At 37.2% G+C, this 25,198-nt stretch overlaps 1 protein-coding gene across 1 annotated transcript in view; it reads right to left on the bottom strand.

Moving 5' to 3' along the window:
• Window positions 1-10,924: 10,924 nt before the first annotated feature.
• Window positions 10,925-25,198, bottom strand: part of LOC104158200 (dynamin-3) — a gene marked incomplete at its 3' end in the record, with an annotated part of 40,923 nt that continues 26,649 nt past the window's right edge. Inside the window, exons 11-14 of the mRNA XM_009695785.1 lie at window positions 23,233-23,303; window positions 19,527-19,575; window positions 16,621-16,626; window positions 10,925-11,038 (exon numbers count right to left, since the gene is read on the bottom strand). Of these exons, the coding sequence (XP_009694087.1) occupies window positions 10,925-11,038; window positions 16,621-16,626; window positions 19,527-19,575; window positions 23,233-23,303 (240 nt within the window). The remainder of the gene's footprint in view (window positions 11,039-16,620; window positions 16,627-19,526; window positions 19,576-23,232; window positions 23,304-25,198) is intronic.

Genomic DNA, 25,198 nt, shown 5'->3' with positions numbered 1-25,198 from the left:
TGCCCAGTTGAAGAAAAAAATCTGGCCTGAAGATGAAATGACTGCTTAACATTACACTAAAACATCTGGTACCATTTTATACACAGACCCATGTCTGAGAGCAGGCAATTCTAGCGGTCTCACCAGCGGCACAGTGCATACCCAAACCTCCCCAGGGTGACATCATCCCATATATGGACTCTCAGGCCCAGCCCTCCCCCTTTTCCTGGTCCTAAATTCATTGCCAGATCCCCAGTCTGCTGCAAATGTGCCACGTCAAGACTGGAAATCACAGCACTTCAGTGTGTTTCAGTGAGTGCTGCAGAGTGTGAGGGAGAGCCGAGCACAACCCGTGATGCAGGAAGGCAGTTTTTCCCCGAGACTAAAAGAGGATTTAAAATAAATAAATAGACACGTCCGGAGATCCTGCTCCGTCGCCCCAGTGTTCAGACTACCTGTTCAGGACAATGCTGTTGTACAGTAGTCTGCACATTGGTTAGACTGGGCAAGGGAAAGCAGCGGCATGGACTATTGGGGACGCAAGTTGCTATTGCCAAGGAGAAGACAGTTATTGCTCCTTTCAGATCTCATATACAGTATTTTTCTTCACAGGTTTTGCACACTAGGGAATAAGAAACGCTAAGGGACACTGTGAAAAAGGAGGACTTCAGAATAAAGCGGGGAAGACATTCTGGTAAGGCCTACTTTGGAAGAACACCTGGCCTATGACCTGGCGAACCTAGGTGATTCCCCTCCCCCCTTCCTCCAGTCATCACTGCAAGAAAGATGGAGCTCTGATGGTTTACTAAAACCTATGCAAGAAATGAGAGAGGTATATTGCCTAGAGGTATACTACCTAGAGAAGTGTACAAGAGTAGAGTTATAGGCGGTCATTTCTTTTTTCTTTTTTTTTTTTAATTTTAATTTAAAATAAAGCTTTTTTTTCCCCCACAAACTAAAAAGGTAAATTTTTTAAATTTTTTTTTTTTACTTGTAGCAGTCAGTATAAATATTTAAGGAGCATATAATTTTTTTTAATGCAGAAAAGTCTTGCTAGAAGTATGTATTCTGAATAGCTCCTGTTGTGAACTATGATCTGAAGATCAATTTTAAGAAATTATTTTCTCTTAAAGTAATAAAATAATAGAAAAGAATGCATGAATATTATTTTAAATTATTGTAAAATAGATTATATCACCTTTGGGAGAACTGTACTTTGATTTTTATATGCAGCTGAAACTTCTTTGCAAGTAACCTATGCTATATGTGCTAATGAAAACTGAGAGGGAAACCATAGGAAAACTATGACTACTCGATGCTACGCTTCTGCCGTGTAGAATACAAAATCTTTGATTGTCAGGAAAAATTACCTCTGAAAGTTCAGGATGTGATGGAAAAAAAACCCAATAAATAAAATAGAACAAACAGCTTTCCATCCTGATACCTGGCTGGCCATTGCATATAAGTGATCAGCACCGATCGATTGTTGCCGCTCTCATGTATACTTTGAATCGCTGATATTTCTTCTAACATTCAAAATGATAAGTTATTTTGTCCTGAATCCCACTGATAAAAATGGAATTTGTAAACGAATGCAGAAGTTTGCTTTGGTGAATTTCCAGCTGTCCTGGTAGGGGGAAAAAAAAACCTCAGGCTGAATGAAATCCCCACGGACAAAATAATACAAAAAGTCTGGGCTGCAATTTGATACCAGCCGAACTCCAGAGTCAGCTCCCCTAAAGTTAACACTAGTAACAAACTACTGCAACCGGAAAAAAAATCCCATCGATATGGTGCTCATTATTGCCAGGAAGGCTTTGAATAGCTATGCTATTAAAAGAATTAGCATAAATACACAGCCATTTGTATTATAACGAGTCAGTTTTGCAGAATGCGTGTCATATTTTAGACAGCCTTGATGCTGTACAATTGGTTTTTTAAATATGTATATTATTATTACCTTTTTCATTGCTCCTCCAATAATCAATAGAAGTCCTATTGGGGAGAGATGGTCACGTAGCATTCGTGTGACTGTGTCTATACCGGCTGCCTTAAAGCCTACAAAGCAAGAACTAGCACTGTCATTTCCCTTAGCCTCCCATTAAAGCTTAGGTATTTTGACTATAAGAATTATTTTCTAATGTATATATACACTTACAGGTTATCCATCCACTCTTCCTTTATTTCACAGAAGATTACCTTTAGGATTAAATTAGTGGGTTTTAATCCATTAGTAGTATGAGTAGATGGAATTTTTATTCTCGTTCTACTTCAGAGTGGAGTTACAACACACAGTTAAATGTAGTTATTCACAGAAAATCTGAATAAACAGGAAGAAATTAAAGGAATGGAACCAGATTCAAACTAGCATTAATATTTCTCAATCTCTCTTTAAGTATGATTGCTGGTTTAGGCATAGCAAGTCTGAAAAGTTTTATAACTTAGATTTTGTTTAAGCAGTAGAAAAACGTTTTCAAATCTTGTTAAGAAACTTGCTTAGTGATGATTTCAAGAGGAATATGATCGTTTGCAAATAATTTTTTCTATCTAGTGCTTACTTGCATAGCTACTTTTATATTTTTATAATTCTGATCTAGAAATTAAGAAAGGAAGTGTCGTTATCCAGTCAATAATAGGTTCTCAGGGAAAATACTGTTGAAGATAGCCTGCATTAACTTTTGCTAAATAAGCAAGGACAACGACAACATATGGAACTAGTGTTTCTCTTATCTCTAGTCCACGATTTGCATTAATCTTTATTTTAAATGACCTTTCTGGATTTAGGAAGTGATTCCCCTCCAGTACACCCATGACTCTTCAAAGTTACATTTTTAGACTGTAAGGCTGAGGCCCCCTTGGCATGGGGCTTGGAAAGGAGGCGGAGGGGCGGGGGGGGGAATGCAGTGTGCAGAGCAACAGATACAGAAAGAAAGCCTGTATTGTTAGGAATGAATAAGGAAGTATATCTACTTCGGGTCAGTAATCAAAACATTTTCAAAGTGAATTAAGTGATTCTGTGCTTCTTAAAACAGTACTGTTTTAGTTGAAACGAGTTCTAGTTGATCATAATCATACTAAAATAATTTCTGTAGTTATAAAACAAGAGGTTTTAAATAGATATGTCAACAAGCACAAGATAGCTGTAGACAAATATTATAAGAGAAAAAACAAATTAAAAAAAAAAAAACAAAAACCCAAACATTACTTTTTGCAATGACTAAAAAAAAGATAGCAGGATCCAATGCACATTAAATCATGGCGAGAGTTCTGTAAAACCAGGATGATACCAATGCTTAAGCCTGTTGTATGAACTAAATGATACAGTTCACGTTACCATAAAATGCACAAAATCAGGAAAAGCAAATTAAAGTCAGTATGAACAATTAAATAGGCGAGTGTTTCAGTATAATGGACTTACTTTCATCTTTAAGGAGCATAATTTTTTTTAGTACACTCAACAAAATTAAATAGGGAAGAGGAATAAAATATTTCAAACCTTTTCTATATATTCCTTTAGTGTTAAAAAAAGGAAAAAAGCAAATAAGGGTGGGGGAAAGTCACTTAACTTCACAGAAATAAATATAGATCAAATAAGCATCCAAATGTGAAAAAAACTAGTTACTTTAAAAAAAACATGTCATTTGACATTTTTCTGCCTTGTCATTAAGTTGCATGTTGTCTCCTGTATTACCATTACCAGCACTATTTAACGCATCTGTATTTTCAGAAGACTGAAAGACACTGCTAGCCTCTCCACACTCCTTGCCCCCCTTCCTGTACTATAACTGTGCATCCACAGACATTTCTGCAGACCACCCATGTATCATTGCTATATGGAAAATACTATAACCAAAATAGCAAAATACTTGCAAAAATTCCAAACTTCTAAATAGAATGTTAAATTATTACAATCTTTTAATCAAAATCTGTTAAGCAGATTGTAAAATAAAAAAAAAAACTTAATCTTAGTGCATTGGGTTTTTTATATAATAAATTTTAATCAAAAGCATAACTTCACTCTTACTTGCAAAAGGCTTTGCTTCCTGAACTGTACTTTATTTAAAAAAAAAAATCCTAATTGAAATAATATTAATGGTCAGGTTTAAACCTACAAAAAGACAGGAAATGCCACAGTTAAAAATGAAACTTTCCTGAATAATGCTACTCTTCTTCTGTACTGCATTTTACGCTGCACTGCAAAACAGTATCTAAAAATAACAACCTGTCCTTAAATAAAAAGTCCTGATCACAGCTGGAGAGAATACAATTCCCAACTCAATTTCCAAGCTACCAGTATTTAAAGTCAGATCCTTAATATAGGTTTTTGTAAATATAATATTGACAATCGTGAGTTGTTTTTTGTTGGTGGTTTGTTTTTTTTTTTTTACAAGTATTCTAAAATATTCTCGAGCCCTTTATTGACTCAATGAATCAACCAGATACAGCACACAAAACCGTTAAGCCTTTTTAGCAAATCAACTACAATTTCAAGGAAAATCAGTTTTCAAATAAGAATGAAGTGGAGATAACTATCCAGTCGTTAGTAGTACCCAATGAATTAACTGAAGGCAAAATAAATTTGCCTCAGTTCAAGATGTAAAGCTCTTTGATGATTTCTCCTTGTGTACAGTTATTAGAAAGACCGCATAATCTTTCCACTTACAACTTTTACTTCCAGCACAATTTCTCTGATAGTCGTTAATAGAAAACCTATTAATTAAAATGCACACTTTTGTTCTTCCAATCCTTTCATACTATCGGTTGCCAATGAATTTTACTGTGCAATTCTTTGCTATTTCAAGAAGGATCCATAACACAGAAACTGAGACCTAATTTTCTCCCAGACTAAAGATCTTTGATTTCTTTAACAACTAAATGCATTAATTAAATTTGATTTACATTTATTCTAAAAGTACTTCTAATTTGCTACTTTTGTCTGTCTTTAAAATGGTCAAGCGGGTAGGAAGATATGCCAACTTAAAACATATGCTGAAAATTTTACTTAGAGCTACAAAAATTTAAGCAAGCGTATTATAAAGCCAAAGTAAGACTATTTAATGTATTGGAATTAATTTTTCACATCTGATTTAGGTAGTCATGTTTTGTGCTTGATTCATTTTTTAAGACATCTTATTCCACCTTCTTAGGTTCAAGGAAAATTTTATTCGTGTAATAGATAAACTTAATTTGTACACTTCAACTTGTATATTAGCTAAAACAGATCTTTTTTCTTTATGGCAAAAGAATGATTACAGCTAGAACACCTGAATAATTATGTACTATCTATCATTGGTCTAATTTAAAACCTCAACACTATCCTCACCTTTAGCCTTTTGGTAAATTCATCCCTTTTATAACCAGTTTTCAAGCTGGAACTTAAAAGTGTTTTGCTGCTATTCTGTATGGAATATGTTTGAGAAGGGTTTGAAAGCACAAGTTTCTTGCTTACCTATGGTGGCACTAGCGAGCAACAGTGATTTAAGAACACCATTATAAAACAGAATCATTTAATCTGTATAGAAAAGTAATACAATTATTCTTTTCCCCTTTTAAGCTTCCAGTGTGTTTTATATCTTTTGAAACAAGACCCCAGTGATGTTGCAAATGTCATTGGAAAATTGGATTACAGTCACCGTGTGTATTTTATATACAGGAAAGTTTAGCAAAGTAGCACATCTTGTGATGTGAAATGATGCTATTTGCATGCTTTTGATCTACAGCATAGTTTAACTGAAAAAAACTTACCGAAGTTCTACAAAGCTATTCTGTTTTCTTACAAAGTACAGATTTTGAGAGAAAGCTAAATTTAAATAATAGGGAAAGCAAAATACTAAAAGGCATATTGTATGTGTATAGCTCTCACATATTAGCAAAATTGATATAAAAACGCAACCAGTTTTCCTTCCAGCACATTCCCTTTAACGGGGTTAATATGCAAGTTGGTTGCCTCCATTTATACAGAAAGATTTTTATTTTTAACATGCCAGATTACTGTACTTATCTGCTCCTAGAAAATATGTACTGTATAAACATATCCTTTATCTTGAACTTCAGTATTGCTGTGCTTCCAAGAAGAGTAAAAACATCTGGTTAAATTACTACGTGCAAGTACAATATGCAGGCAAACCCCTGTATGAATTGCATATAAAATAAACCATGGCTTCAATCCTTTCTGTTTTTCCAAATGTTCAGTGTGACCAGTCTGTTGAAATCGCATCTCTGATACATGTGAGCACAATGAAAACTGATGTACCGAAGTGCTTCTTTTCTGAATAAAATCAAGTTCTGTTCCTGTTCTACACCTCCCGACGTTTTAAAGTTTAATTCTGTGATGTGTGTTCCCCCCCAACAAAGCCCCCCAAACCGGAACGGTACAAACTGTTGCACACCAGCGGTGATGGCTCCAAGGGACTGGCTGGACGGAGTTGTCATGTGTCTGCCTGTCTACACTTGCTGTGCAGAACATCCTCTCACCTGTACAGCAGGCACAGACAGGCAGTCGCATGACAACCCAGCCTGAGGGACAGTCGCCAGTGGGAAACCGCTCTGACACACCAGAGCATCTTCACCAACAGCTCCAGTCAAGAGTCACTCTGGATCCCAGACGGCCGGTCAGTAACCAAGCCGCGTACTGCAACCCACCTAGAGTCAAACCAACACTGCCTATAAAATACAATAAAACCCACTGCTGAAATTTTTACTGTGCTTCCTATAGTACTCTTTTCCTAGTTGTTCTCATTAACTCACTAACAGTAAGTTTTATTTATACGCAGCTTCGCGGCACCATTGTACGTTTTGTCCTCCCATTTACTTCTCAGGCATAACTCGAGCAACTCGCATTACTAGATTATTGTCGGTATTTTTTTTTAGCCACAGAAGCCGAGAGCAGCTTATTGTGTGGCAAGTTAATTCTGTAAGCACACACAATGTCAGACCTTAGAGTAACTTCTCCCCTTCCCACTCTCTCACCTTCTCACTGATTTTCCTATCTCCCTCCCAAATCACACAGAATTTTACAACTGGGAATAAATTGTGAAATTATAATACAAGCTGCATCTGTCACTGGATGTTGAGAATACTATCATTTCCTATTGAAACAGAAGGGAAATATTTTATTTGGAAATAGGGCTAAAGAGGATTTTTCCAATAAATGTAAATTTCACGTTTTTAGAAGTTCTTATCCTAAAGCCCAGTTTTGCATCCTTTGCACACTAATAATGCCAGCGAAATCTCTGGATGCTTTGGAAAGAGTAATAAAATCACATTCTCTGACCATGCCCGGTAAAAATACTACACCACTTTACAAATGGCATCCTTTTGTTTAACATAAAGAACTTTTTGATTCAGAAGCTAGGATGGCGTTCCACATTCCCAAAATCCATTTTATCCTAATGTAGAAGTGGCTAATTCACAAACTTCATATTTGCAGGTTAACTCTGAAATGAACCTTAGCACAAAATCTTATAGCTTTTTGTGCTACTTAATAAACCAGTAACAACTGAGAGCTAAGATGCTCAGGTTTAATCTTTAGTGTGTGTGTGTAGGTATGCCTTATAATACTTCAGCTAGTATTACATGGAATATTCTACAAAAGAAATGTGTATTTGTGAGGTCAATGAATGTACTAATCTTGCACTTATTTACAACAGCCTCAAAGTGGTACACAGTATTTTCCTTGCTTCATTTTAAGCAAGTGGAAAAGCACAGTCATGGTACTGGTCACGCACCAAAGTTATGAACGCAAGCAACTGTATGCAGGATCAGAAACTAATCCAGATTAGTATTCACATAACTGATACTCTGACTGCTTTAAGCACACTGTTCAAACATCAACTTGATATTTCCATAATTACAAGCCTAAAAAGCATTCTTAGGCACCGATTCCCATGTCATTAGGAATAAAATCCTGTTGCATATTTGAGCAGCAACAAAACCATGTCAAGAAACTGTTTATTTTGTAATACTGATATCATACAACAAATTTTGAAACCTTTTGCCGAAGTAACTTCCTTCAAAATGCATTCCACTGTGGCTTCTTCACTTATAAAAGCTGAAGCTCACAAGTAAAGGAAATAATTTAAATCCTTCTAATGGCACTAGCATGCAACCACTTGCATTCAGAGACTGATTTTCATCTCAGAGTAAATTCCAAACTACAGAAAATGGGCTCAGCTTACACTAGAGGGGGTACACAGCCCTAGAGGTCCTAGCAAGTACTGTAGCTTTGTAAAGTACATTGTCACAGCTCTCTGGTATGCAAGCTGCTACAACATCCCTTACTTAGGGGTAGGGGTGATGGGGGGAATAAACTCTTCACTATGGCAAGAGAAGAAAGGTGAGACCTGACTTTCTGCATCTTCCCCAGCTGCGATGGAGAGGCTCTTGCTACTGTGCAAGGACTGCAGAAGCAACCAGCCCGAGTGGGAGGCACGGGGGATCTGAACTCCCCGCGACCTCACAGCGTGCACAGCCGTACTGAGCCCGGGCACAGTCCGGACACATAAACATGGGTATCACTTCACACATCACTGAAGACTACATATCTTACCAGGGTGGAATACACCAGCATGCAGCCATCTATATATAATCATCATCAGAGAACAGGATGTGACAACTACCAAACCAAGCTGAAAGTGAGCAGAACATTTTAAGGAGACAAAATGCAATTATAAAAATTGGAACTCAGCCAGGAGATCAAATATTTGCTTCTTGATTTTCAAAACCAGTAGTTCTGTTTCTGAAATAAGTCGCTCGTCTTTTGACTAACCTAATGGTCAAACTGTGGCTTTGAACTTCTTCAGAAAGCATCTAAAACAGATCTTACTAATTTTTTAAGTCCTACTGAGAAAGGATCAGTAACAAAAACAAACCAAAACAAACAAAAATAACCCAACATAACTTCGTGAACTCCTTCCCAGGACAGAATAATCAAATTATACAGCAAATCTGTACTTAAGGAGGAACTTCTTCCACCAAAGCATGAAACAGTACTACGCTCTTATCTTGTTTTAGCACTCTAAGAAATTCCTGAGTGATCTCCCATATTGGTCTGAATGAACTACTAGTATTTTCATGACTCTTGGAACACAACTGTTTGGCAATTAAGAGACATTATTTTAAAATATGCATATGGAAATCAGACAGTGGCCTTTTCCCTCCATGTACTATTCTGAGATTCCCAGGTGACTCTCCCTAGCAGGCTACCAAAACAAGTGATTTATTTTTAAAAAAGTTGCATAGCAGAAGACATTCTGTAAGCATTTTCAGGAATTTTTATATTTCACACTAAACGAAGATCAGACTCAAAAAAGTGACACCAGAACTCCCTAAAAAAATTGCCACTGCACATCTTGGATGCATCTTCAATTGCCTGAGACAGAAGACAGCAAGTGGTGTTAAATCTCATTACTTCTTTTATTTACAGTTACCTAAAGCCGCTTCTGCCTTTTTAATTAATTTTTATGTCATTGCAATGAAATATTTCAAATTATATTTCAGTAATCTGAGAATAAAACTTACCCTCTTGACACTTAGCAATTGGCTCCTCCCTTCCATCTGACAAGCACTCATTTTCCTGTTCCAGTAAATACATTTGAATCCCTTTAAAACTTAAATAAAAGGGCAAGGGGCAAAATCTTCAAGGCTAACCTGATTTGTCCCTCAATCTTAAAGTCTGTCCCAAAATGGCTACTGACTCAGGAAAAAACCACTACTGACCAGCACAGCTTCCACCATCAGCAGTATTACTGAAGTAACTACCTGTGATAAATACCACATTCTGGATTCACAGGACTCTGCAGAGCTCCAGCTTATGTACACGTATTGCAGGACCTCTCCCCAGTGGTTCTAGAAAATCCACTGCAGTAAAACACTAAGTTAGTTTAAACAGAATATTAATTGTCTGCACAGTCCCCATCAACCCACTCCCTGTTTTGTTGGGGTAAGCCACTGTTTTGATTATTACTTACAATAAGATGGAAAGATTCAGTGATGTTTTAGAGGTCATTTAAAACTTTTTTGTTACTTGTGTCTCTTCCATCCAATGAACTGGTTCACCCTAAAAATCACTAAATTTTTGCTGAAAACCTTTAACAAAAAAAAAAAAAAAGCCACCAGAAAATAATAGTGGGGTTTTTTTAACGTAGCCCAATTTTTCTATAAAAACAAACACAATCCTTAAAAAAACACAAGGGCTTTACTATAAAGCTTATAGTTCACATAATAATCCCATTTTAACAAGACTGTTGGAGTTTTGGATAGAGCATATCATTAGCAACATTGTTGAACAAATAATTAAACAGAACAGACGAGATGCCTAACAACATATTCAATAAAGTGAGCAACCTGGATGCCCTGCTTATCATAGAAATGCTTTTTCTAGTTCTCATATTACTCACCTCAGATTTACCATCAGCAGCAACATTTCTCACCAAGGTGCATTTTTTGTCAAATTTGAAAATCCATACAAACCAGCTATAGAACTCTGCAGACAGGCTTTTCATCCTCTCAGAATATGAGGCCAGAGAACAACTGTTATCATTAAATCGATTGCTGTAGTTACTTTTAGGAGTAACTTTACCCAGACAATTTATGATCAGCTTACAGTAGATGTGCAAGAGTAGTCCAAACAGGCATAGAATTCCAAAACAGGCTTTTTTTTTTTAAAGACCAATGTGTGGAAACCACAGGAAGAGATGAAAAAAGTAAAATAAAAAACAAACAAAAACATCCCACACAACACCCTGTATTTGTTATCAACGTTTCAGCAGAAGTCTCAGAGGGTCAGCATTCCCCATGAATCAAACCCAGAAAATTTAAAGAACACAGGTAAAACCTTAAAACATTCTTTCAGTTCAAGTCTGTACATTTTTTAAGCTGGTATCAGAAGACTGAATAAGTAATGTTTTTTTTCCCCTAGTAGAAAAAAAAGTTATTTGTGCCTTACCTCATCATCTTTATACCAGGACAAGCTTTCTGCAGTTAGAACGAACCAGTATTCCTTGGATCCTCCTTTCATGATGCCAATATTGTTGATGGTCAGCCAGCCTTTCCGGATGACCTGTGCAGAGGTGCAGTCAGGCACAAGTTGAGTTCATTACTCACTTGACATAATTCTGCTGCTGCATTCATTCTTTTAAATAAAAACTTGCTAAATAAAACAAGAACAAGTGCATTTTTTGAGTCTCTGGCAAATTCAATAGTTTCTGCAGGTTCCTATCATTCAAGAAAAACAAAACCAAAGTAAATACAGTGTTTTCAGTCAAAAAGTTGTAGAAAGAGAGAAGCCCAAGTATTATCATGTTGTACTTACAGCAAGGATGAGTGCATTAAGGATCATGTAAATGTGAAGATATTTATTTGCTCTATAATAACACATTGTAAAGGTCCATACAACTTTATATACCACTACTCTGTTCTAGTGTAATTGTTATGGTCATTTGTAAAGTTGGATACTAGGAGAAATGCACCTAGATTCTGGCAAAGCGAATAGCTTATGGCATGCATTGGGAATTTTCAGAAAGGGTCGAATAAAGTGACAAAGTGGAGAGGTGTTCTACTGTTAATTTGACATTAAGATAGGAAGTGGTAAGGAGAAGTATATGAGAGCTATTTTCCTCTCATATGGTAGAAGAGGAAAGGAAAAGAGGGGAAAAAAAAAAAACACACACTAAGGCGGCAATAAAAATCGGGTTGAAAACAGGTAAAGCACAACTTTGTAACATAGATACAAGCCAAAGATGAAAGACCAGATGGGAACAGCATACCTATAAATACTAAGGGCAAGCAGCTATATCATGCAAAGTGAAATAAGGACAAAAGAAAACTTAAGAGGAATGAGACAACTCCAGAGGTAAAGAAGAGAGAATGGTCATGAGAACTGGTTTAGGGATCATACAGAAACTTCCAATCTATTGGAACATTTTTTGTTTTCCAATATATACATGAGAAAGCAAACCTTCTGTCCTATCATACTCTAAACAAGACAACAGAATCACACAGATGCAGGGAACCTCAGCCATTCTGTTTCTCCTCGCAGGAACACCCTTTACTTGCCTATGAAGTATTGAGATGGAAAGAAGTGCTCAGATAAGCCCTTCAGAACTCCCTCACCAAGTCCCACACACACAGACTTGTGTGATCAAACATTAGTTTCTTCTTGCTTTTAGAGAGAGATACGAGACTGCGACATTCCTCTCATAGGGCTTTACAAGACTTCTAACTCCAATATCAACAAATAACCAGAGAAAAACATTGCTCAATATCTATTCCTTGCCATCTACAAAAGTTTCAGAATTGGAATTCACTCCCATTCAGCATGCGTGTTCATGTAGGCTCCCTAAAAAACCAGCTTTGGTATTGCACAGAGCAAGGGACTAAGTTATATTTGATAACTAAACCAAAGAAAGAGGTCAGAAGTTGTACCTGAAAAGATGGTAAAAGCATTGGTAATGCACGTAATCCAAAAGCATCAATTTCACTTCACATAAGATGATCACGTTTTCCCACTCACTACCAAGGAGGCCAGCAGTGTAAGAAAACCACTGAAAATCCAAAAACAGTCTACGGGTTTTCAGCCTTTAAGAAAATCACTGAGAAAGCATGGATTTGGTTCTGAAGACTCAGTAAGCTATGAGGGAACTGGACATGACTCCCATAGAGAGACTCAAGCATATAGCACGAGTAGACTGGATGGAATAGCCGGTACCACAAAGGCTTCTGCAGAAGTTTGTCATTATTTTTAATATTCATCTTCATGGAGCGGAAAAAAGAAAACAAAAAAGTGGAGAGGGGGCCTTACTGAGTACAAATAGACATGGAACGCTCGTCCGAGTGCAAGTTAAGGGAAACATACTGATATGAACTTGGTTACCCATCAAATCCTCATTTTATTTTACAATGTTTATTGAAGTAAACTTTTACCAGGAAACGGGCAACATGCCTATATAGCCAGCATACTGGCCTTCAGGCAGCTGCCACAGAACAAGTCGTGGAACCAAGAGAATTTCATTTTTTTCTGTGCTGACCTACACAAATGCAAATGGAAGAAATTTTAGGAAAAATCCAGGAAATTAAGGTTCCCCACCACTTGAACTTAGCTCCACACCAAGGTGAGCTACATTTGTACAGCAGACTAAATACTTCACAGAAAATGTGCAAAGGTGGTTGTTCTCCTGTTATAAAGAAACTGAAATAAGAGGCTATAAGAGAGGATGCTGTTGAACCACGCTGTCTGCAATTGAAAATGCTGTGTTACTCCCTATAAAGCACATATCCACATACAGGAAGCACAGGCAGCCGGGCCAGCACACCACTGAAAATTGGTTTGGACACACATCTTAGAGAGGGTAAAGACTGGAAGACAGATGTCACAGTGGGGATGATGAGGGGGTTTCTACAAGCAAACCATAAGAAACATCTGAGTAGCATGTTCAAGAACCTTACCAGTGATGAGCACTTAAAAGGGAATGGAAGTAGCACTCTCCACCTATTTCATTCAGTGCCTTCCCTCATCATTACCGTAGGTTTTACAGGATGTTAATAAGAGTCAAATTTTCTCAATTTGACAAGAACGCATTTGTGGTAGAAGTCTCAGAACAGACCAAGCCAGGATTTTAAAATCTAAACTATACAAGCCATTTAAGAAGTAACAAAGCTTTTAATACTTCTAATGTAGGAAGTACATTAGTTGCATAGCTCCAAAAGACTGTCTTGCTCCAGTTCAACGCATCTCCCCATAGATGCATAATCATCACTGGGTGTGCACAGAAACGAGCTGACTTGCCAATACAAACACTGGTCACTGTCTCGTAAAGGAAGGAATTTGCCAGTTGTTTCCTCAAAAATCCTGTGTGCTGAGGATTAGATCCAGCTGTCATTCCCACACACCACCGCATGAAAGGCAAGGCACCAAGCTATAGCAATATCTTGGGTATGTGTTTTTCATCATGTGCAAACTTCTAGACCTGTTTATCTATACACCTCTGGGAAAACAGGGTACTGTGTTCTCTAAAATATCCTGGACACTACAACAGATCATAATTATCAAAAATACTCGGAAGCAGTTCCAGGGGACACCAAGAGAGAGAAGATGAGGTTAGTGTGCTAAGCCTCATGTTCTTTTCATTGAATTGTTCCCGTTTCCCAAGCACATTTTGTTAACTACAAAAAGCTACACTTTCAAAATACTCAGTATCAGTGTTGGGGTCGGGGGAGGGAGATGTCAGATCAAGGTGTAAATACAAAACAAAGTGAGATTAAGCAACATAGTTTTACTTTCCAGATAAGTCGAATTACACCTTAGACTCTGGCCAATTTCTCAAAAAATAACTCAAGCTACATTTTAGAAATAAGTGTCCTTCCATGGGCAATAAGCAGCAAAGATGTTCAAAGAGACATCTGAAGTTAAAAAAAAGTTGGGGGGGGGGGGGGGGTGGGAAAAAGAGAGAATGGGGGGGGGGGGGGGGGGTGTTAGGGGTTTTTTTTAAACTATTGTATTAGCTATGTTGTATAGTACTTCAGCTTGAAAAATGAAAGTAGTGTGTTTCATTATTGTTTTCACTAGTTTGTTTTCTGGTTGGTTTGGATTTAAGAGATCCATTTCAATATTTTCTATCGTATTTCTAAATGTCACTCTGTGCAAACCGGATATTAGTGACATGAGTTATGAACTTCAGGAAGGTGAAAAATATGGGCATTGCCAGAAGTCAGTGAAGACAATATTCTGACCGGTAGTTGGACTCCATGTACAGGATGAACAAGAGATGACACAGTTCCTTCCTTCAGGGTCCTGATACCTAATCTGAGTGTTTGAAAAATGAAACTTAGAGGGTACAAATGCACATGAACAAACCAGAAGGAAGTAATTTTCTGATAGTTCAGCTGCACAAAATCCAAATCATATCTGTTGTTCTTATTCTCCACCACTTCACGAACAAACAGGAAAGCAGGATTTGACACAATAAGTACATTTTACATATTGCCGCATGACTTATTAATTCCATTAAATCAAACAAGGTATTTGTAAAATAAATACATTAGAGAATCAGAACACGTTCCAATTCTTTAAAAGAAGTATTTGGAAGATGATTTCAAGATAAATGAGAGAGAAGTGAAATTGACTGGGCAGACAGAAAAACAAGTGTGAAAATCATGAGACTGGCTACTTCCACAACAATACAAGCAGCAGCATTTGTTAACCTAACTCTCTATTAAAGTTGTGTTACATATGTCCATTGAAATAATTTTGAACATACAATTCCCAGCACTACTCTATCTTCCAGTCGCTGTCATAACAATACGTGTTACCAAACAGTAAGCACATTGAGAGAATAAAAATTGCAAAAACTACTCTGTGAGGCATCCTTACAAGCTATTGGTTCTTTGGGTTCAATTATGAAGATTCTTGCACTACAGAGGCTAAAAAGAAACAACAGATTAGAGGGGAAAGCTAATACAGTATTTCACTGTAATTTGCCAAATGTCAGAGTGTAAACTGATCAGATCTGTTCCGATACCAAACACAAACAAGATCTTGTGACATTGCTTCCCCAAAAGTCACAATATAACACATAACTTAAAAATAATGACAGTGGCTTAAGTCATAAACACACGTCTACTTTAATGAAAAATTTAGTCTTTACTGAAGCAAAGCACTCAGTAGTGAAAAATTCAAACATGCTTCCAAATGCAGTTAAACAAAGACTGAGGTGATCAAGTCAATTATGAGGGAATTTTAACCTAAAAAATTATCATTAAAGGCCATTTAGAACAGCAGTATCTCTCTAGCCTCGACAAGGTGAAAATTCAACAGCAGCATGTCTCATTCTGGGATATTTCAAAATTCAGCATCACGTAGTTGTCCATGGGCACCATCTCTCTTACAGAAACACTGGCATTTCTTAACGGAACAGCCTTGTCATGACTTTTCATGACCACCTTACTGACCATGACACAAGTTTCCATTTCTATCTACTTGCTTAAAAAAAACTCTGTAAGCACATTTTTTTCCTGGGTCATGCAAGGTAACAGGACTTCAGTATATCTGAAGAAAAAAAGCAGCAAAGTATGCTACGAAGCAGAATTAAAAAGAAAAAACAAAAAAGGGGTTACTAGGGAAAAAGTTACTTATTAGCACTATAATTCAGGCCAACCAATGGGGCCTGAATGGTACTTGTGTCCAGAACAAGTGAATCAGACTGCTGGCATAACATTGTAAAAGAGGCAGATCAAACAAAGCCTTTGAACCTAAACCTCCAAAGCACTTGGACAGTGACTGGAAACTCCTAGTTCTGATAAAGCCCCTTCTCCAGTTACAGGGGCTACACTTCAAGCACAGCAGCAGATTTTGCCACAGAAGTAAAACACAAAACAGAATTTCATATAAATTATATATAATCCTCTATAATTTAAGTATCTTGCATTCTCACATACAGAGTATCAGTTGGGCACATGGAGGAACGACACTTTCATCTTCAAAGGTTTATCATGAAGGGGAGCTTTAAACACCAAATTTTAGTCACCAAAACAAATCTCAACACACAAAATACACAGTTAAGCTTTCAGGAACCAGACCTTGCTAGTGTGCTGTGTAAAACCCAGCATTACACTGATTATTTCAAGCAAATTAGAAGACAGACTAACCTGTGGCTTAAAAAGAAACTTTGTGGAGTCAGGTCAAAACCTCAGGCGGTAGCAAAGAAAAGACAAACAAAAAAGGCCAAAGATTAAGCGTGAGAGGATAAATTAGTAGTAGAGGAAAAAGGAGCAAAAACATGTTAAGAGGAATTGGCATTACACTTCTTCCAAAAATGCAGTATTGCTGCGCTCATCTTATTTCTCATATACAGAAATGGTTAATAGTTATCTGCATCATTCCAGTTCAAAGCAAGCTACAAAAAGGAAAAGCGATAGATTGCAAATGAGCATCCCACTATTTTGGGAAAACTTAATGATCTTGACCTCCCCTCCCAAGAGATTCAATTCAACTGCTGTTAGAATCAGTGCTGCCTAGTCCTTTTTACTTTATTGAACATAAGTTTAGTTTAAGTTTGTTTGAAATGATAACTAATATAATTTGATGATGTGGCAACAAACTGGAAAAATGTGGATGTTTTCACCATAGATATTACCAAAGAATGCACGCAACACCGAGATTTACTTCTTATACCTAACCATCACTGAACCAGGAGTAACTTGTTATAATATTAACTGCTGTTTAGACAATTAATTCTAATTAGTAATATTAAAGGCATTCACATATTTATTTACTCATGAGGTGGAAGGGTTAGAAAAGAGTCTGTCCATGATATATTGATCCTCCCGGTGCTATGAAAAGAATGCTAAAAAAGGCTTTAAATATTTCTAAGTTTATTAATAAAACTCACTTTTTCTATCAGAAGTATTCCCTTTACATAAACAAAACACCAAGAACAGTACCTGTACCCATAAATAGCATGTTCATTTACGCAAGAGCTAATGTTTCCTTTCGGTTACCAAAAACTTACTTGCTCACCTTTCAGAAAGAGGTTTACTATGAATATAGGCACTTACATCAGATAAAAACTGCTTTCCAGTTATATAATAAAATAAACACCAATTAGTCATTTTAGTTTGAGAAACTCAGTACATTACAAAAATATTCATTTTATTCAAAGTTTTCTACAACATTTTAAGTTATACTAGTTCATACTTGTAACAGCAGGTTAGTAGCAGTTAAGTGATGAACTGCAATTATACTTTGTTGAGGAAGTGTTACAGACAAGACAGTTTATCATTAAACAGATTAGTAGCAAGTATTCAACAAATCTATGAGTTAGAGACAAACTTTGCCCTCTGAGAAGCTAAATGAAAAAGCAACAATAAAGCTTACAGAACTTAGCTCGTACAATTTGCCTTGAAGGCGGTAGATTGGTTCCCTGAAATAGCAAATTGCAAAAATGAAGTTTTATTTCAGAAACATTCTCTCATTCTTTTCAACTCCAAACAATTAACTTACAAACATCTGTTTATTATCTTTAAAATGAAAGGTTCAGCAAAGTCCTTTATACCGAAAGTAATCAAGTTTCAATATTTAATTCAAAATGCCAAGCTTTTTCTCCACTTCTTTAAAGAGAGCACATTCACAATTAAAAAATCATCCCTTTTATTTGTGTGTTTTTGAACAGTCAGATAATTGGTTGATTTTCCTTTATGGAACACTCCAAAGTGATGACGGTTGTTGTGTTTGACACATCTTCCGGCACAGCTAGATAAGAAGAAAATCTCTCCTTAGAGGGGAGACACTAGTCTTTGAAGCTATTTCAGTGTTTAGACCTTTTAGTCCAAACGATATATTACATCAAAAATGCCACTCATGCTGGTCAGGCTGTGAGCAACCATCACATCCAAGAAGTTAATGGATTATTTTAACTAACATCTCAAAAATAAGTAGCAATTTCCTGGTGGGAGGATGAGGCTCAATTTCTATCCCCCAAAAGATGACTAAGTTTTCAAAAAATGCTAGAACTTTCATCTACAACAGCAGAATAGGAGACTTTCTGAAATGTCAGGTTTATCATCTGAGGGATCTAAACTAAATGGTCACATTTTGAAAACCTTGACCTTTCACCTCCTGAGCACTGTTTGATCAAATTGCACATGAAAACATTAGGAGGATGTTCAATACTGGTAATTAATTATTCAAAATTTCATTTTCTTATTTTTACTATAATTTTTTATTTCCTTGTAAAGTATGTACTAATTCTGTAATATTTTCTTTCTGTTTAAGACTTTGCAAAACCCTCAAAGTGAGCAGAAACCCTCAAAGTTGTAGCATTTTCATCTCATAGCAAAAAGAGGACTGATCCTGTGAAGTACTGAGCACCCCTGGCCCACACAAAAGCAAAGAAAGAAACAAAGCTCAGGAGCACTTAGCATCTTGCAGAATCAATCCCATATTCTTAAGTGACAAAAAGAAACAAACAAGTAATTTCATTAATGAATCTCAGTGAAAATGCTAATTAATCTGAGACCATCAACCAGTTATTCTTTGTTTAACTTTGAGAAAGACGTATGGTACATAGTCAACATCTTCGTGAATTCAACTGAAAGTTTTCAGAAGAGGAAAGGCAATCCACTTTTGCTTGCCGAATTACCCCTTCACTGCTATTAAGCTGTGAACATGTAAGAACTAGTAAAACAACTATGACAAAGCACACACAAGCAAGTACTCACCAGCATTTTGGATTCTGAAATTCACAAGTTTGCAGTTAATGACATAATACATTGATGTGTAACATGAAAGATTCAATGCACTAAATGGTATGGGAGGGGAGACGCTAATCAGCAGTGCAAGCAGTAGCAGAAATATTAAACAATAAATGATGATAACAATGAAAGTCAGGTGGCTCTGAAAAATTCATTAAGACAAGGCGATGATGACGCATTTTGTGTATGTTTGAAGCAGAAAAGGTAAATGGTACACTTACAACAAATAAACGCAGCCAAGAAAACCAAACAGCTTGGATTAACTTGCACATGCCATTATCCATTCTCTGTTAGGTGCCTACCTGATTTCCCACTGCACTTTTGTTAACCTGACTGCTTCTTTGTTGGGCACTAAGGGAAGCAGAGGAAAAGAGTTATACTGAAGAAACTCGAACTAAGCCAGTACCCAAGGAATAGAGTTTAGCAGTAATAGTTACTTCTGATTCCAGCACAGAAAGCTAGAGTAACAAAGAAACACAGCAAAATTATTGCATATATGTGCATATTTCAATTACTTTTTCTTACAGTATAGGACTGCCTGCTTACATTTGCCTGTTTAGGACAGAAGGGACATGCACAGCAGTCAGCTCCTACTAATCATCTCCTTTGTAACAACATCCTACTTGGATTGGTAAAGGTTACTAAAAACACAGAGAAATTATGGCTCATGTGGGTAACTTTGGAAACAGTAGCCTCTATAAATATTCGAGAGAGACAAAAACCAAGCCATTTCTGTTATTTAGTGCAGTACAACAAAGTCCTCCCCTGCTGGAGGCTCCTTAATAGCTTTGTCTTGATGGTTTGTTTTGGATATTATTCTAATATTTATATGCACTTTGAGGGTGTAAATATAACCGATGGATGAAGCCATCGGAAAGCTGGTTCAAAATGCTGGAATCACATAAGCATAGAGCATATCTGAAATTAAACCATATTTAAAATATTTCACTCAATTCTTGAACTCTGGTAATCCCAGTTCCTGAAAAAAACACACTCCCATCTCAAAAACATACAAATTGCCATTAATTTTGAAAGCATTTGCATTATGTGGTGGTTTGTAAATGTTAGGCCACAAAATTAAAATATTGTTGGAAAGAGGAAGAAAAGCATTCACAGAGCAGGCTTTGGCTACTCAACCACCAGAGCAGCCACTGGTGACAGGAAGTTTTGTTTGGATTAGATTATACCATTTCTCCAGACATTGATTAACTGAAGAAAAAAGCATACAAGATCAGCTAGAAACATTGCCCTGAAAGAGTAAGAAATAAAGACATGCTTGGATCACAGCCTATGGGCCGATTCTGCAACTGTTTTGTGCACAGCTGCTGTTCCAAAGAATTGCTGAAGGACCAAACTCAACTCCGTCCAATTCTCATCCTGCCCTTCAGGTTATACTCTATCAAACCAGCAGTCCACATGCTGTGCATGAGAAGATCCACAAGGATGTTTATTCCATGCACCTATTACACTGGGCTTAGCTCTCAATCATCCAGATGCTTTTGACCAAACAACACTGCACGGTTCTGGTGCATCGTCTGAGTTGCATACATTTTGGTGCGTAATTATGATTAAACAACATGCACACAGAAAACATAGCACTAACCACTCACCAATTCTGATCTGTTGTTTGAGAAACACACGAGATGGCTTTAGGAAACCTAACTGCCATTCTTTTGGTTGTTTTTTTTTTTGTGGGTGTTTATTTATTTTATTTTATCACCTTAAGAAAGCTAATTAGATCACTAACATCATACTAAGAAACTCATGCCTTTTAGAAATAGTCCAGTAATTGGTTCCCTATTTACTCTTTATGTAGATCGAGGCATGTAGCTATGTCTGAGTTACACCAACTAGAAACAAACTCAATCCCAACATTTTACCACTTCTTCTGCTAAATAAGACAAACATCAATATTCTAAGATTTCACAATTTCATAACTATGCAAAGTTGTTCTAAACACTGGCATTCCTAAATCCTTCTCAAGTCAATTTACATTGCACTGTACCTGCCTTAGGCCCTGCAATGCCACAAGGTAGTTTGAAGTGTCTTGTGCTCTCATTCTTACGATCAAGATTCACAGGACTTATGCTTATAAAACACTGCAGTCACATGAGACAACTGGTTAGAAGACTCCACAAAAAAAAAGGAAACATTAGGGAATCTAGGGAATATGTAGTCCAGCATGTTTCGATACTGCAGAAGCCCATATGCTACCCAAAAATTATTTCATTTTCCAGTTCTAACATATTTGCTCTAACAGTAACGATTATAGTTTAAAATGTGTATTTTCTACTGTTTAGCTCGTAAATTAATATATTTTACATTTTAAATTGTTCTTAGTTATCCAATTTTTCTGTTCCAGTTGAGCACAAGTCAAAGATACCTCCCTTCCCATCAGTTTCAACCTATAGAAACACTTGCTTAAACCTATCAGTGAACTTAAGTGAAGAGCCATTTGTTACCTGTTTATACCCCGTGCACAGTGGCTGCGGATTTCTAGATCTCAACCGGCAAAAGAGGAAGCAGATTTCCCAAAAACCTGAATTTGGGCATTGCAACTCCTCAGAAAAGACACAGCAGTGAGGACCTCGGACTGAACTACAGGCCCCAGCAGCAGCATCCATGAGGGGGATTTTTCCAGGGGAGACACATAATGAAATAGCTCCAGATACACTTGGCATTCCAGAATCCAAAACTATAAAACATGGAAGGTTCCAACTTGACACAAGGAAAAGTCTTTTCACAGTGAGGAGAGACAAGCATTGGAACAGGCTGCATAGAGAGGCTAGAGAATCTCAGATTTTGGAAGTTTTCCAGATCTGATTGGACAAAGCCCTGAATAACCTGGTCTGAACTCAGCATTGACCCTCCTCTGAGCAGGAGGTTGGCCTATGTGACTTCCCAAGGTCACACCACACACCATGAATATATATGGGGTGTTTTTAGCAGGCTTTTTCCTGTCAGAAAAGGATGAAGAGAAGTAAATAGCAGGCAGGTTGTTATCTTGACCTCTAGAAGGCCAGCTACCATTCCTACAACATCCTGTCATTTGTCAAGAGAACTGATAAAGATATTGAGGACCTGCAAACAATTCTAGAGAAAGCTGCTCAAACCAAACACATAAACAGCATCTGGCTTCGCCTTCTCCCCTCTCAGTTTACTGAACTCCATGTTTTAAAGCCTTCAAGGCATACTGCCAAAGATGAGACCTCTCTTCACAGTGCTAACTAGAACAGGTCACAGTACAATACGTACTGTGGTGCCAAACTTTGTTGCCAGCATCCCACATGGATGAAACCTGTTGCGATTCGAAACACTGTTACGGCAAATATGGCACAAATATGACTGAACAAACATTTACTCTTCAAAGACTGAAGACATCTTTAATGTTTTTACTAGTGTCAAAACATTGGTATTGAAGTCCCTGAGTCACAAATTGCCGGAAGCTGAGGGAGAACATTCTGGAGAATATTCTTACAGCCTTTTCAATTAAGTGAGGAGAACGTCAAACCAGGCCCTGCGGGGCATTCTGCTACTATTATTCTCTACAGCCAAACAGCAGGCACACTTATAATTCAGTGACATCCATTACTCTGAGCAAAACTCTTTCATATGGAATTACAGCTCCCAAAACATGCATTAGCAACAATGTGGAAAGACCACCAATATTATACATTTCTGTGGTCCTAAAATGGATACAGCGAGGGCATTGGCTTGCCAAAGCTGTTTCCCAAGATGCGTATGATTCCAGAACTAAGATATAAGCTTCAGTGAAACCAGGCTTGTGAACTGGAGTGAAGAATCCCCTAACAAGTGGGACAGAGTTCAACACTGTGTATATTGAGGATTTTTGTATTCCTGCATGTTTGGGACTTTCTAGCTTGCACTTTCACTGTCATACTTCAGGACTTGTGTTTTGAACTTAGTTGTTCAAAAAAAAAAAAAAACAAACCACCAAACAAAAAAAAACCTGACAGTGTCTTTACAACAAAGTCTCTATATACATACTTTGCAAAGCCAATGAAGTCTTCATGGTTGGTGTTGATATAAGAAACCTGGATATCAATCAGCAGCAGCACCTATTAGGGGAGACAGGAGAGCCAAAAACGGGCAGGTAAGGTGGAAGAGAGAGATTGAGGAAAAGGAAGGGAGAAAAGAACAGAACTTTTGAGTTTTCTGCATTATTGAATATTGCTTTCATAATTGTTCAAGCCAAAAGCAACAATATTTTCCAAATCCCACCACTTCCGTTCGTGTGCTTGTTTAATAAGTTAGACTACAGAAGAGCTATTCCCTCTTCCTATTTTTTTTTTTCCTGACAGACCTCATTTTTCACTATCTTGGCCCTTGTCCACTTCATTAAGATCAATCATACATGGCCAGAGAGAGTTTAATAATATACAACATGGAAAACGTAGAGCTAGAATCTAAGTTAAGCACAATTCTATCTATTTGTAGCATTCCAGCCAAGCCAGCGAGGAACCTGAACCTTAAACCTAAAATCAGAGTACCTAAATCTTCTTTAGCTACTACACAAAGAAGTGACAGGTATCCTAGCCCTGGCCCAGCAAATGTACAGCCCAGGTTCTAGACAGTCATTCGGGTGCACACATCTGGCTTGAGAGATGGGCTAGTCAATGAAAAGCAGAATGAATGTTTGTGTACTTATCACTTGCCAGTCCTTCAATAGCCCAGAAACAGAATTTTATTCAAATCTGACAATCTAACTCAGCAAAGAACTTGCTAAGGTATCAGAGAAAGCTCACTCCCACCCTTGAACAGCTTCTTGAACATGCGTGAAACTGCACTTTCCTCCCATCTTTTCAGACTTCCATTTATCAGCAGGGAGTAACGAAGAAATCTATTGCTACCAAATGGTAGCATTTAATCGCTTCAAAGTGTACAGAGTTATTTCTGTACAGCTCCTCAAACACAGCATCACTCCCAAATTCTTCACAATTTCCAGAAGATATTAGGTGCCTCACTCAGAGCAAAAGATAGTGGAGATTTGGATTTAGCTCTTACCTCTGAATATATCCTCGCTAGTGTTTTGATTTATTAACGATAACTGCTAACAACATAAATAATTATGTGGACATGTGACAATAACCTATTTGACCAATTCTTGGCATTTACAGAAAGCTGGTATTTTGTACTTTGTTCTGGGAAATTGCCAGGTATGCGCACACAATGAAGAATGCAATAATAAGAAAAAAGACTCACTTAGAATAAGTAACTTGTATTTTCCAAATTTTGAAATAGTTGAGTGTGCTAACTAGAACTCCCTGCAAGTACAAGCACAGCAAATATAATTTTTTAAAAATTATTTTAAAGACTACATTCACAGCACACATTAAAGGAAAAGAAGCAGAACATGCCGCACAGCTCCCTAGCTTGCACAGGGACAGGACTAGAGAGCTAGGAGTCCAGAACAACTTAGGAGCTCTGCTAGCCCTTCTTGCTTCTTGCTCAAATGTTTCTGTTGTCACACTCTGCACTTTCCAAACAATAATTACTGTTTCAGTTTCCAGTGGATTTTCTCACATGTAATCTAAGCTTTGAAGTTTCCTGGATTTGGAGTGTTTAGTTGGGTGATGAATGTTCTAAACAAGTTTCTCTGAATTTTTTTTTTAAAAAACTTTTTTTAAACTTGAAGGAAAGCTTGTCACTCCCGCAAGAGTCTCAGTACAATTGCTTGTGGGCGTCACTGTAATTAGAACATGGGATGGGTACGTTAAAAGAAACTGGAAACAAAGTAGAAAAAAAGGCTGAGTATGTCTGTGTGTATTTGTTTAATCATTAATCGATTTCCCAGCAAGAGCTGTTGTGGCACAACTAAGAAATTGGCACGCTATGGCACACGAACAAACCAATGCTACTTTAAGCCACCAATCCTAATCTCTAAAGACTAGATTAGGGTTTTCTGTAACAATTCTAGTCTCTTCTGTCAAAGCTCAATGGTAGAGGAGCAATT

The sequence above is a fragment of the Cariama cristata genome, unplaced genomic scaffold, assembly GCF_000690535.1.
Source record: "Cariama cristata isolate BGI_N322 unplaced genomic scaffold, ASM69053v1 scaffold6162, whole genome shotgun sequence".
Taxonomy (NCBI): Eukaryota; Metazoa; Chordata; class Aves; order Cariamiformes; family Cariamidae; genus Cariama; species Cariama cristata.
Note: the sequence above shows the minus strand (reverse complement) of the source record. Positions and strands in the feature narration are given on the sequence as shown.